Genomic DNA, 13,757 nt, shown 5'->3' on the forward strand with positions numbered 1-13,757 from the left:
TTAAATACTTTCATAATATTAATCTTCAGTGTAAGCAATTTCTATACTTGGCACTTCTGATACAACACCTACAGGAAATTTGCCAAATTAGAAATTCATGTACTAACAACAAAACAAAACTCTCCGTCCTCATCACTCTGCATTGGCATCTACTGATAAACTGTACTTTTTACTGCCAATTTCTGTTTTAACAACAATATTTCTTAACGTTAAAGCATATTTCTTAAAGTTGAGAATTTTTTCTGATAAGTTCTGAATGCATATATAATGAAATGATGAAGTGTTATTAATGTTAACTTTGAGCAAAAAAACAGCTTTTGTAGCATCTGCAGTGATTTGACTTTTCATTTCCCACGGTGTTTATCACAGTGGAAGCTTGTTTCACTGCACTGTTTATTCCCAAGAACAGAAAGTTGATTCTGCTTGGTGTACAATGCATCTTTAACAAAAATTTTGAAGCTATAAAAATCCAAATGTTTTGATTTGATCCTGAAATAATTTCTTGGGACAGTATATGAAAAACCACAAGATATGGCCAGTTTACCTAAGGTCAGCATAGTCAGCCCTGGAAGTTGCCTGTGGGGGTATGCTTTGGTGTCATAGATCCACTGTGGCTTTCACATGGCCAGGCCATCCCTTTGTCTGGCTATCCCTGCATGCTGTAGTGGCCTCTGAGACTGTTGACTGCCTTTGTAAAGTAGAGAGCGTGCTGAGGGCTATTCTGATTTCTATCTGGACCAGTCTGAAGCCTGGATGTCACCAGGATTAGAGAAGTACAAAGGGTGTTTTCTTCTAATAAAGCTGTTTTTCTTTTTTTTGTCCTAGAGAGAGAGGTTGGGGTTGAATGGGTCAGATTTGATAGAAAGAGAGCTCCCTAGTGGGATATCAAAGAGGCACTCGCGGTGACGTGAGCAGTGTTTTCAGGGGACCTGACTGTGGATAAAGGGGTTATCAGGGTATAAAATGACTGTATTTACATTAGACATAGTTCACAATTTTTTAAGGCTAATATGCAGACTAAATTGAGCAGGCCAATTGCTATACAATGAGAGTCTGATTTTCAGAGTTTTAGACATGCAATTTCCTGAAAGTAGATTAAATCATGCTAATGGTGCATAAAAAAGGCAAATTGTGCATAAATTTTTATTTGTAGATGTGTTTAATATGATTAATGATATGTAATTAAGCACATGCAGTGGTTATTCAGAATTATCGTTCAATATTAAAGTTATTGCACCTGTTAAATTATCATTAGAATAGTTTTAGAAAGAGAATAAACTTACATTTAAAAAAGGACTGTGCAAAAATTATTTCTAGATTATTATATTCCTATTCTTGTTACATGGACGTTGTTTAAAAATAGAAATTGTATCAACATGTTAAAATGATTACCAAGTTTAAAACTATTTGAAGCACCTAAAATTATTGTCTTTAACAGTGTGCTGTGACATGTGGACATGGATACCAGATGCGTGCAGTCAAATGTGTTACTGGCACTTACAGAGTTATTTTAGATGATGACAGAGAGTGCAATGCTGCTACCCGTCCTAGAGATAGTCAAGTAAGTCAAACAAATGCATTTCAAACAAACAGTTGTTGGGTTTTTTATTTTAAAAAACCCAACTATATAAATGACTGACATTTGGGGGGCTTGAGAGAAGTAGCTCCCAGTAGCCTAGAAGCTGGAAATATTATACTGAAACTGAATATTCATCCTGTGTAGTTCAACTCTGCATAGTGGAAGCTGACCAAGAGAAGAGGAGTTACAGGGCGGGAGTCTGACTGACATGCCTGGATAGCAAACTACTTCCAGAAGCTTGCACATGACTGAGACAGCCCAGATTTTTTCAGTCAATCAAAAGAACCTTTTATTAATACTAAAAAACTTCAATATATGGAGCAATGTATCTAGGTTGACCCATCCTCAGGCTGGAGGCAGACTCTGTTCCGGGATTCTGATCATATTTAGTTAATAGAGTGGGGTTATGATTACTTGAGAGTGGGATCTCTGAGGTTAATATATTTAGTTGTATAAAGTAGTATATCTTGACTCCCTCCCTTTTCCTTTTATTCCATTTTCCTATCCTTCCCTTTCATTTAATTTAATCCTTTCCTTTTCCCTAATAAAGTGTTTGTTTGTTACACTCAGTCTTTGATTCCTTTTAATAATATAATGCAAATGTCCAAGAGGCCATAGGGGTTGTGTATTCATATATACATCAGCCACTGGGTGGAGGAACCACATATGAAGTAGCTGTTCCTAAGGGCTGAGTCCAACCTTTAGCCCAAGGAGCACAAATAACATAGGGCCCATTGATCTTAATGTAGGTGAGAGTCATTTAAGAGGGAGCAGCAAGTGGATTCAACTGCTGTTGTGGATCAGGCCTTCTCCAGAAGAGGGCTACTTAAACAAGCTTTCCAAATATATAAGCATTTGAAGTGTGGAAAAGAAGCTGATCCTTCAAGTGATTGTCCCCATAGATTCAACTCTCGGTCACATGCACCATATATGCAGGAGATCAGATTCTTCTGAATAACAGCGTCTGCTGAGGCCATGCCTGTGCCCTGTAGCTGAGGGCATAAAGGGCAGGGCAGCCGCAACCCACGTTTGGTTCCTTCTTATCACCTGTGGCTGTGAGATAGATTGTGTCTGCGTTCCTTGGTCTCAGCATGTTAGCTGATACGGTTCTATAGGTAGGTTAGTTACTATTACTGCATTATTACCCTTAAATAAGTTTTCTTTATCCATAGGCTGAAAATAAACAAAACAAAAGCCTGCAGACTAAGCACTGTGAGAGATCGGTTTCCCCCTCCCCTCTCTACAAAAGTCATTAGAGCAGGAAGATTGGATCCTGGGTCTCCCACCTCCCTAATGAATGTCCTACCCACCAGCTGTGGAGTTATTCTTCACTCTCTCTCTGGTCCAATGACTATTCAATAATTTATCCATATTTGTAACAACTTCAACAGGAGAATTGAAATGAACTTGCATCAGCATATCCCATAGGCTAGTTATTAGGGCATTTACCTGAGAGGTAGCAGCTCCTTATTCAAATCTCTTCTCATCAGGCAGAGGGGAGACTTGAATTGGTGGTTTCCCACATCCTGAGTGATAAACCTAACCACTATGCTAAAAATTATAAAACCCTTAAAAACCCTAGCCATTAAGCTAAAAAATGTGAGTTCCTCCTTCTCAAGGCTATATTGTATGGAGTTAGGTGGCCTCTGAGCATGCCTACCAGATCAGGACCCACAGATGAGTTAGATGGAAGAGTGCCTATCTTTCCCTAGTTTGTGGATTCCACTGTGGCTTAGGCGCCTGGATTCCTACAGAAAAAAAGGCACCTTGGGAACTTTTACTACAAAATCTTAAGCAGCAGCTCAATGGCAGTTTTGTAAATACTAATAATTCCTAAATCTGGTACTTAGGCCCCTAAGTCCCCTTGTGAATCTAGCCTCAAGAGTGAAATCTGTGTGGACAACACATCTTGAAGAACCACAGTTACTATGGCGTAAATAACTGTTCTTTTAAACACCATTGAATAAGGCTATAGAAAAGCAGAGAACAATATTACTGAAAAATAGTGTTACCATAATACAATGGTGATTTGCTTTGCTTTTTGCAGTTCTGAAACATATTTTTAAGGTTTACATTATTCTTTTTTGCACAGGACTGTGAAATGCCGCCTTGCCCAGAAACCACAAAATTATGGACAACATTGCTTCCTGTCATCCATACAGGAAAGGTCACTCAATGGAGATATGGATCATGGACCCCAGTATGTAATATATTACAGTGGGCACAGTAGCTACTGATATAGTTGCATACAAGTTCTCATTTTGTCCAATTTTTCATTGCTTAGAACTTAAATTTTATCTTTTAGTCTGAAATTTTGTAGGCTGAGTTCTTTCAAAAGATGACCTTTTGGAGGTAGTTTGTAGAAAAAAGATTCACCAGTTTTTAGGCATAGGGAGAGTGAAAATATACACTTTTCCCAATATAAAAGGATTATTGATACCTTTGGTTTAAACAGCTCTACTACTGAACAGTTCTGGGGTTAAAGTTGTAATTTTGCATGTAAATAAACTTCATTGAAAAGAAGTGTCTTTGAGTACTCTGGTAAAAACTGGTTTTGATTTATCTGAAATGAGCATTTGAAAAGATGCATTGATCCTGTATATTGTTGGTAAGCTCATAAAGAGTATAACTGAGACATGCATGTGTGTCTAATTTAGCTCTTTAGTGCAAAGTATACTGAAATTGGGACTGGATTGACATAATGCCTACTGAAAAAGCCTTTGACTCAGCTCATGGACAGTTTTTGAGAGATGAACACATCAGGGAAGGCTTGCTAGATTTATGCTGGTGTCAAAAACAGAGTAATGACATTGTAAATCAGGCCCTAAATATACTTTATCATTATGTCAGTGAAATTAGTCTGAGGATATTACAATAGAGAAGTATGGGAAGAAGCTACCAATATGTATCTGAAGTTGTAAAAGAAATATTTTATTCATTATGTGATAATGCAGTCATATAATTTGAAGACTACATTTTAGCACATACACTCACATGAAGCAAAGTTAAGGTTCCACATCCAAATCCCATGGCCTTGTGTAATCTACACATATCAGGCCCATCTAGTAGTACTCTACTCCACGTTCCTTGATAGCACAGCTCTGCTAGAACCATACTCTCAGGGCTTCCCCTCTAGCAGTAGCTCCCAAGACTTCACCTTCAAGGGAGTTATTCAGCCTGGAGAGAGGCCAAGAAAGGTGATTCAGCCTGAGACAAATACACATCTTAGGTTACTTTAAGAGTTACTCAGGATTTATATCCGCATAATTGAGGTTGGATTCTGGCTTTTAGTGTTTAATTTATAGAAAACCTGTACTAAATATCTTAGTACTAAATATGCTTATGTTTGCACGTTAATTTTGGATTTTTTTAGTCTGATAAAGTGTGATCAACATATATTGTTTTGCTTCATAGTGTTCTGCATCTTGTGGAAAGGGTAACCGTGCTCGCTATGTGAGTTGTAGGGATGCTAATGGTGGGGTTGCAGATGAATCACTGTGTACACACTTACCCAGACCAGCTGAAATTTCAAACTGTTTTAGTCCATGTGGAGAGTGGCAAGCTGGAAATTGGTCACCTGTAAGTATTGTTTTTGTTGTTGTTGAATATTTATTTTATGTTAGTGCCCAAAGGCTGTGATTAGAATTGGGTCTTCATTGTGTTAAATGCTGTGTAGGTGTGTATGAAGAGACTGTCTGTGCCCTGAAAAAATAAATTATGCATTCATTAATTTAAAAAATAAATATGAATATCTTTAGTTATTGTTTTTGATGTTATGTTATATCACAAATGTTGGGTTAATTTTTGGTCAGTGCACAGTTACATGTGATAATGGAATAGCAACAAGACAAGTTGTCTGTGTCAACTACCATCAACAAATTGACGAGAATTACTGTGATCCCGAAAGCCGTCCTTCAAAAGAGCAAGAATGTAATATGCCACCATGCCTGCCAGATTATCGTCATATTCCTAAAATGTATGACCATCCAAGCCATTATCCAGAACTAGATTACCCTCCAATACACAAGGGCCATAACCCACAAGATAATGTAAATCAGTGGAGCCATCCTTCTGTAGGAGGAAACCAATGGAGAACAGGACCATGGGGAGCAGTAAGCAAACTACTAAAATGTATTTTCTATGTCTATCATTCTGCATTCATTAGAGTTTTCGCTTATCTTTTTAAACATTTCTGAAAATGACATTGTAGTACAGTACCTATTTGGTGAGCTAAAATACACATTTTTATTTTAAAAGCAATAATTTTAATAGTTCAATCAAAAACAATTTATTTTGCTTTTTTAAAATTTAAAATATTTAGAACTTTTATAAGGTTTGTTTTTTTGGTGGGTTTTTTTTGTTTTTATTTCAGTGCCAATTTCCAACTTTCTTATTTTCAAGTTATTTTAAGCAATATACCGTACATTGCAGTGCCTGCACAACTATCAAAGTGTATGTTTGCCTGTTGTTTTACTAGTGCTCTAGTACTTGTGCGGGTGGATTCCAACGTCGCGTTGTAGTGTGTCAAGATGAGGATGGAAGAAGTGCTAGTTACTGTGATGAAACAACACAGCCATCAGAGTCAAGGCGCTGTGATTCTGGACCCTGTCCACGATGGAACTATGGGAGTTGGGGAGAAGTAAGATTATTTCACAATTTAAAATAAAATATTTATTAACCTTTTTGAGCATTTAAAAAAAAATAGGTAAAATAATTATTGGGTATGAATGCAAGAGAAAATCTTTTTTACTGATCTAAAAAGGATTAAACTTTTTCAAACTCAAACAATTTTATCTACCACTTTCTTTATAATGAATAAGCAATTTATTTGTTCACTGATTATAAATTCAGCCTTTATGATGTAAATAGATTGCCTATAAAAGTGCATGCTAGTTGCTATTGATTACTGGCACCTGGTTTCTGTATCTATAAGGAGTAGACCAGTGACGACTCCCTAGCGGTTATGGCTGTGTCATGCTGCCTGACACATAGCAATTATTCATTAGTCTAATTAGGAGTTATTCAGTGCTCCACTCTAGCAGTGTCTTGAACCAGGAGAGATTTAACATTATTTTATTTTCCAAAAAGAGGATTTGCGTGGCATAAGGGTTTACTCCAAAAATTACCATAAGAAAAGTGAATACAAAAAGGTGAAATAAAAGATTCATAGATTGTAAAGCCAAAAAGGACCATTATGATCATCTAGTCTGACCTCCTGTATATCTTGGGCCATAGGACGTCCTTGAATTAATTCCTGTTTGAACTAGAGCATATTTTTAGAAAAAATATCCTATCTTGATTTTAAAATGTCCAATGATAGAGAATCCCTTGGTAAATTGTTCCAATGGTTAATTATCCTCACTGTTAAAAATGTGCACCTTTTTTTTTTTACCCTGAATTTGTCTAGTTTCAATTTCCAGGCATTGGATCTGGTTGTATCTTTTCTGATAAACTAAAGAGGCCTGTATTATCAAATTTCTGTTCCCCATGTAGGTACTTATAGACTGTGATCAAGTCAACCCTTAACCTTCTGTTTATTAAAATAAACAGATTGAAACTTTTTGATTCTCTCATTGTAAGACATATTTACCAATCCTTTAATCATTCATGAGGCTCTTCTCTAAACCCTCTGCAATTTGTCAGAATCCTTCTTGAACTGTGGACCCAGAACTGGACAAAGCATTCCACTAGCAGTTGCACCTGTACCAAATACAGAGTTAATATAGCCTCCCTACTCATACTTGATATTCCCTGTTTATACATCCAGTGATTGCATTAGCCCTTTTGACTACAGTTTCACACTGGGAGATCATGTTCAGCTAACTATCCACCTTGACCCCCAAGTCCTCTTCAGAGTCATTGTTTCCCAGGAGAGAGTTTCCCATTCTGTAAGAAAATGGCCCTACATTGTTTGTTCCTAGATGTAGGACTTTATATTTGGCCATATTAAAATACTTATCATTTGCTTGCACACAGCTGACCAAGTGATTCAGATCGGTCCGTAACTGACCTGTTGTCTTCATTATTTACCACTCCCCCAATCTTTATGCCATCTGCAAACTTTATCATTAATTTTCTTTTCTTCCATGTGACTCATAGAAATGTTAAATAGCATAGGGCTAGATCTCTGCAGGACCCCAATAGTAATACATCAGCTTGATGATCATTTCCCAGTTACAGTTGTATTTTGAGATCTGTCAGTTAGTCAGTTTAATATGTGCATTTTTAATATTTGCATTGTTCTAGTTTCTTAATCAAAGTATTATGTGGTACCAAATCAAATGCCTTACAGAAGTCTATAGTACATCAGGACTACTACCTTATCAGGCAGACTTGTAATCTCATAAAAAATGATATCAAGTTAGTTTGAAATTATCTATTTTCCCTAAATACATTTTGATTGGCAATAATTATATTACCCTACTTTCATTCTTTATTAATCAAGTTCCTTATCAGCCATACCATTATTTTGCCTTGGATGGATGTCAGAATGACAGACTTGTAGTTACTCAGGTTGTCTGGCTTACCAGTTTTATATATTAGGACAACATTAGTATTCTTTCAGTCCTTTGGAACTTTCTCAGTTTTCCAAGACTTATTGAAAATCAACATTAATGGTCCATAGAGTTCCTCAGACATCTCTTTTAAAACTCTTGCATGAAAGTTACCTTGACCTGCTCATTTAAAAATGTGTAGCTTTAATAGCTGCTCTTTAACATCCTTCTGAGTTACTGTTGGATTGGAAGGTAATAAAGCATCATCATATGATATGATTACATCATCAGACTTTTTTCCCAAATACAGAACAGAAATATTTTTGAACACTTCTGCTTTTTCTGTATTAGCATTGATAATTCTACCATTTCTGTCTAACAAAGGCTAAGTTTCATTATTAGAAAAAACTCCTTCTTATAGTCCTTATCTCTGCTGGCCATAAATTTCTCTTTGGCTAAATCTACACTGACAGCGGCAAAACAAAGAATTCTCTTGTTCAAACAGGAAACTCAATTTCATGCCCAGTTGCCATTTGCTTGTACCAATGATAAAAGTGTACATGCTACACTGACTCTGGATACTAACCCTGACAATTTACTAGTTTATCTTAATTTTTTCTCTCTCACTAGTATTCACCTCTGCCTGAAGGAGCAGATTCTTCTATCTTCTTGTCTTTTGTAGAAAATTTTTTAATTAAATATAAAAATGTAATTTTGTAAGCTCTTTGGGGCACAAACTGTATTTTCATCATGTCTGGGTGGAGTACCTAGTAAATGGGGCCAAGATTCTTGACTGAGGCATCTAGGCAGTTACACAATACAAATATTAAATAGTAGTAACAGTTTATTGGTTATACAAATATCGGTTTGGCATATGAAGACTGTCAATGAGACTGCTCAACTTTATCTTTTTTTTAAATTTTTTTAGTGTACTCATACATGTGGAGATGGAATAAAGACAAGATTAGTGATTTGTCAGCTTCCTAATGGCCAAATGTTGAATGATCAGAACTGTGAAATTCTAGACAAACCACCTAATATGGCACAATGTAATGTGCCTTCTTGCCCTGGCAGTGTTTCATGGCAACGGGAACCATGGAAATCGGTATGATAGTATTCACTATTTTCCCCTTCTTTTTCTCTGTCTCCCTCTCACACGTTCTCTCTGTTTCCTTTATAAATTATATATAATATTTTTGTTTGATCAGAGGTAGATAAAATTATGTGTGGAATATACTCATTGTAGCTTTATTAAGCATCTGCTCCTGCTCCCATGGAATTAAATGGCAAAACTTCCATTGGCTTGTATGGCAGCAGGATGTAAACCATTTTAAAGTTGATTGCTGTTCATCCTGGATTATAGTGGTGATTAACATTTTATTCTGTTTTTTGGGGGAGGAATCAATTTGGGATTTTAATTTTAAAATAAATACTGTAATTGGTATTATAGTATTAGCTATATATTTATAACTATATTTGTATATAGATATATAATGCATAACATTCGAATCAAAGATACATCCAAGTATCAAATACATCTCACACACATATTTTGTTTACCCTGTAATCAGTCAGTACTGTACTCTGCATTTTATGTACAATTGTGTATAAAGGTTTACATTTGTGGATCTAACAGTGACTAATTAAAGGTGTCTGTAAAATTGTATAAGTAATTATAATAGAGGTCCTCTCTATATGTCACTGTCTATTATATGTAAAAACAAATAATGATCTCTATTAAAATCTGTACAGTTCTCACTTGCAGATAATTTACATTACTGAAATAATCACTGTAGACCCTATACTAAGGGACCATGTAGTATTCCCTATGCTGTGAATGCCACAGTAACATTTATTAGGCAACATGTAAAATTGTAAAGAGATTAATGGTAACCACCAGAGGGTCTGGATCCAGCTCCACTGAAGTCAGTGGGAAAACTCCCATTCACTTCATTAGGAGCCACGACCAGGATCACAGTTCTATGAAGTGTTACTTTTACTAACAAGCTGATTTAATTTGGTGTTTTTGATCAAAGAATGTGGAAATGTTATATTAAGTGAACTTCAGATTTTAATTTTAAAATATTTTTAAATAATCTCATTCTATAACCTAAATTTGGTACAAATATAAATTGAAATAGATGTTTTAATTAATAATTTATAATAGTATCTCTCTTCCACTGTGCAATCAGAGTTTCAGTCTTACACTGCATGTCTGTTAAGCACATCTTGTTTAGCCATTTGCCAAATGTTAACTCGTGACTTGCAAACACTTATTAAATATATCCTTTTTTTTTTTTTTTTTTTTTTTTTTAAACGGTAAAATTACATGCTGAAAGCATAGGCAGGACTCTCAGCACATCCCTGACAACAAGCTCAACGTCTATTTCCTTTTCGGTCTCCTGAAATCACTTACTGCCAGTTTGTTCTCTGTGTGATGCTGCAGACTGCACTAAAGTATGTGAGTGTTCTCACAGTCATAAGTAACCTGGTGGAGCACAGAGCCAGTCAGTTGAGGGGGTAGGTTCTAGGTAAATGCCCTTTTAATTAAACCATATATGATGTAGTTTTGCAAAAATTCTCATGCTATTTTATATCCCAAGTGATATAAAGTGCATTTTAAATCTTTCAAAACTAAGCCACATGGTTTAAAAGTAGGGCCATCAAACGATAAACAAAATTAAATGTGGTTAATCGCAATTTTAATCGCATTGTGAAACAATAATAGAATACCATTTATTTAAATATTTCTGGATGTTTTCTACATTTTCATATATATTGATTTCAGTTAAACACAGAATACAAAGTGTACAGTGCTCACTTTATATTATTATTTTAATTACAAATATTTGCACTGTAAAAAAGATAGAAGTAAAATTTTTCAGTTCACCTCGTACGAGTACTGTAGTGCAATCTCCATCATGAAAATGAAACTTACAAATGTAGATTTTTTTTTTTGGTTACATAATTGCACTCAAAACCAAAACAATAAAATTTTAGAGCCTACAAGTGCACTCAGTCTGACTTCTTCTGCAGCCAATCGCTAAGACAAACAAGTTTGTTTACATTTACGGGAGAGAATGCTGCCCGCTTCTTATTTACAATGTCACCTGAAAGTGAGAACAGAAATTCACAGGTATTTACATGCCAGCTATAGTAAACATTCGTATGCCCCTCATGCTTCTGCCACCATTTCAAAGGATGTACTTCCATGCTGATGACGCTTGTTAAAAAAAGAACGCGTTAATTAAATTTGTGACTGAACTACTTGGGGGAGAATTGTATGTTGCCTGCTCTGTGGTTTTACCTGCATTCTGCCATATATTTCATGTTATGGCAATCTCCGATGATGACCCAGCACATGTTGTTTGATTTAAGAACACTTTCACTGTAGATTTGACAAAACGCAAAGAAGATACCAATATGAGATTCCTAAAGATAGCTACAACACTCTACCCAAGGTTTAAGAATCTGAAGTGCCTTCCAAAATCTAAGAGGGTTGAGATGTGGAACATGCTCTCAGAAGTCTTAAAAGAGCAACACTGTGATGCACAAACTTACAGAACCCAAACCACCAAAAAAAGATCAGCCTTCTATTGGTAGAATCTGACTCATGATGATGAAAATGAACGTGTGTCAGTCCACACTGTCTTGGATTGTTATCGAGCAGAACCCATCATCAGCATGGAGGCATATCCTCTGGAAGGGTGGTCAAGGCATGAAGGGACATATGAATGTTTAGCATATCTTGCATGTAAATACCTTGCAACGCTGGCTACAAAAGTGCCATGTGAACACCTGTTCTCACTTTCAGGTGACATTGTAAATAAGAAGTGGGCAGCATTATCTCCTGTAAACGTAAACAAACTTGTTTGTCTTAGTGATTGGCTGAACAAGAAGTAGGACTGAGTGGACTTGTAGGCTCTAAAGTTTTACATTGTTTTATTTTAAGTGCAGTTTTGTAAGAAAAAAATCTAAATTTGTTAGTTGCACTTTCATGATCAAGAGATTGCACTACAGTACTCGTACGAGGTGAACTGAAAAATATTACTTCTATCTTTTTTACAGTGCAAATATTTATAATAAAAAATAATATAAAGTAAGCACTCTACACTTTGTATTCTGTGTTGTAATTGAAATCATTATATTTTAAAATGTAGAAAAATATCCAAAAATTTATAATGTAAGTTGGTATTCTATTATTGTTTAACAGTGCGATTAAAACTGCGATTAATTGTGATTAATTTTTTTAATGGAGTTAATTTGTTTTGAGTTAATCACTTGAGTTAACTGTGATTAATTGACAGTTCTAGTTAAAATGGCACTTTTTACCACCCAGTAGGAACCTTTTCTTGACTCCATACTCTACTGGGGTTCTGAGGTGATGTTGAGCATATTGCTGATCGGGTGTCACTCTGAGAGGGTATTGGCCATCAAAACCTGAAGAGGAACCTCAGATGAAAGTATATTCAAATTTTAAATGTATTGACTATACTTAAACTCATTATTAGGGGGCATTCAGCCCATAATACTATAATGAACATTTGAAAAAGAATTTTTAAATCCCCTTTTAAGCAGGGCGTAGATGAATGTGCGTTGTCTGGAATTATTGTTCAGTAAGGGCTAGATTGTGTGCATTTGGCACAATCTTTAGCTGGGGTGGTGCAAAGTTGCAGAGCCCTGGACAAGCACCAGAGGCATTCTGTCTCAGAAGCAGAAAGCGTCCTCTGAACTCTCCAGTGCATTGTGGTGTGCACGATTGCAAACTGCTACACTTAGAATATTTCTTCACTCCCACCTCACCAGTTCTTCTGGATAGTGTGTGTGGAGGGGTAGGGCAAAGCCATGGCTCTGCCTTCCATGTGCCCCTTTGTGGTGCAGGGCTCCCTCAGAGTATCTGATAGCCATCCTGTAATCTCTGGAGGTCTTTGATTCTGCTTCATCTTCACCTTGCTCCTCCCATTTGCCTCCTGTAGTCCCCCAAAGGCTCTGTCGGAACTAGGCAGAATCTAGTTCTGCATTCTTAAACAAAAATATTATTGGATAACAAGTATGAGTCTGGGTAAGAGCACATTATACGTTTTATAAAAAAATTGTGAGTTATATATGTCTTAGTAAAGAGGAGAGGATAGAAGTTGGTGGAATGATGATAATCAATGGGACACAGTAATACCAGGGTACAAAATATATAGGAATGACAGAGTAGGTCATGCTGATGGGGAGTGGCACTATATGTGAAAGAACGCATAGGCTGTAGAGTTAAATATAGTAAAAATCTTAAATGAATCAAACTGTACCACAGAATCCTTATGGATAGAAATTCCATGCTTGAATAATGAGTATAGCAGTAGGAATATACTACCAAGCACCTGACCAAGATGGTGATTGTGAAATGCTGCAAAAATAGAAAACTCAATAATAATGGTGGATATCAACTATCCCCATATTGATTGGATTCATGTCAGCTTAGGATGTGATGCAGAGATGAGATTTCTAGACACCATTAATGACTGTTTCTTAGAGAGCTACTCCTGGAGGCCCCAAGGGGCGAGGCAATTCTTCGTTTAGTGTTAAGTGGTGCACAGGATCTGGTCAGAGGTGAATATAGCTGAACTGCTTAGTAATAGCAACCATAATGTAATTAAATTTAACATGTTCGTAGTGAAGAAAATACCAAAGGAACC

General features: G+C 36.1%; 1 protein-coding gene across 3 annotated transcripts in view; it reads left to right on the forward strand.

Annotated features, from left to right (window-relative positions):
• The window catches only part of ADAMTS20 (ADAM metallopeptidase with thrombospondin type 1 motif 20), a 156,039-nt gene that overhangs the window by 88,810 nt on the left and 53,472 nt on the right, over nt 1–13,757 (forward strand). For 2 of the 3 annotated variants that reach the window (XM_067564179.1, XM_067564181.1), the window contains 6 exons: nt 1,439–1,561; nt 3,672–3,779; nt 4,994–5,158; nt 5,392–5,691; nt 6,057–6,218; nt 9,002–9,178. In XM_067564179.1, coding sequence (XP_067420280.1) covers nt 1,439–1,561; nt 3,672–3,779; nt 4,994–5,158; nt 5,392–5,691; nt 6,057–6,218; nt 9,002–9,178 — 1,035 coding nt within the window. The remainder of the gene's footprint in view (nt 1–1,438; nt 1,562–3,671; nt 3,780–4,993; nt 5,159–5,391; nt 5,692–6,056; nt 6,219–9,001; nt 9,179–13,757) is intronic. The other variant, XM_067564180.1, reaches the window with a different exon arrangement.

The sequence above is a fragment of the Emydura macquarii genome, unplaced genomic scaffold, assembly GCF_026122565.2.
Source record: "Emydura macquarii macquarii isolate MOO-44397 ecotype Brisbane River unplaced genomic scaffold, CSIRO-AGI_Emac_v2 contig_2636, whole genome shotgun sequence".
Taxonomy (NCBI): Eukaryota; Metazoa; Chordata; order Testudines; family Chelidae; genus Emydura; species Emydura macquarii.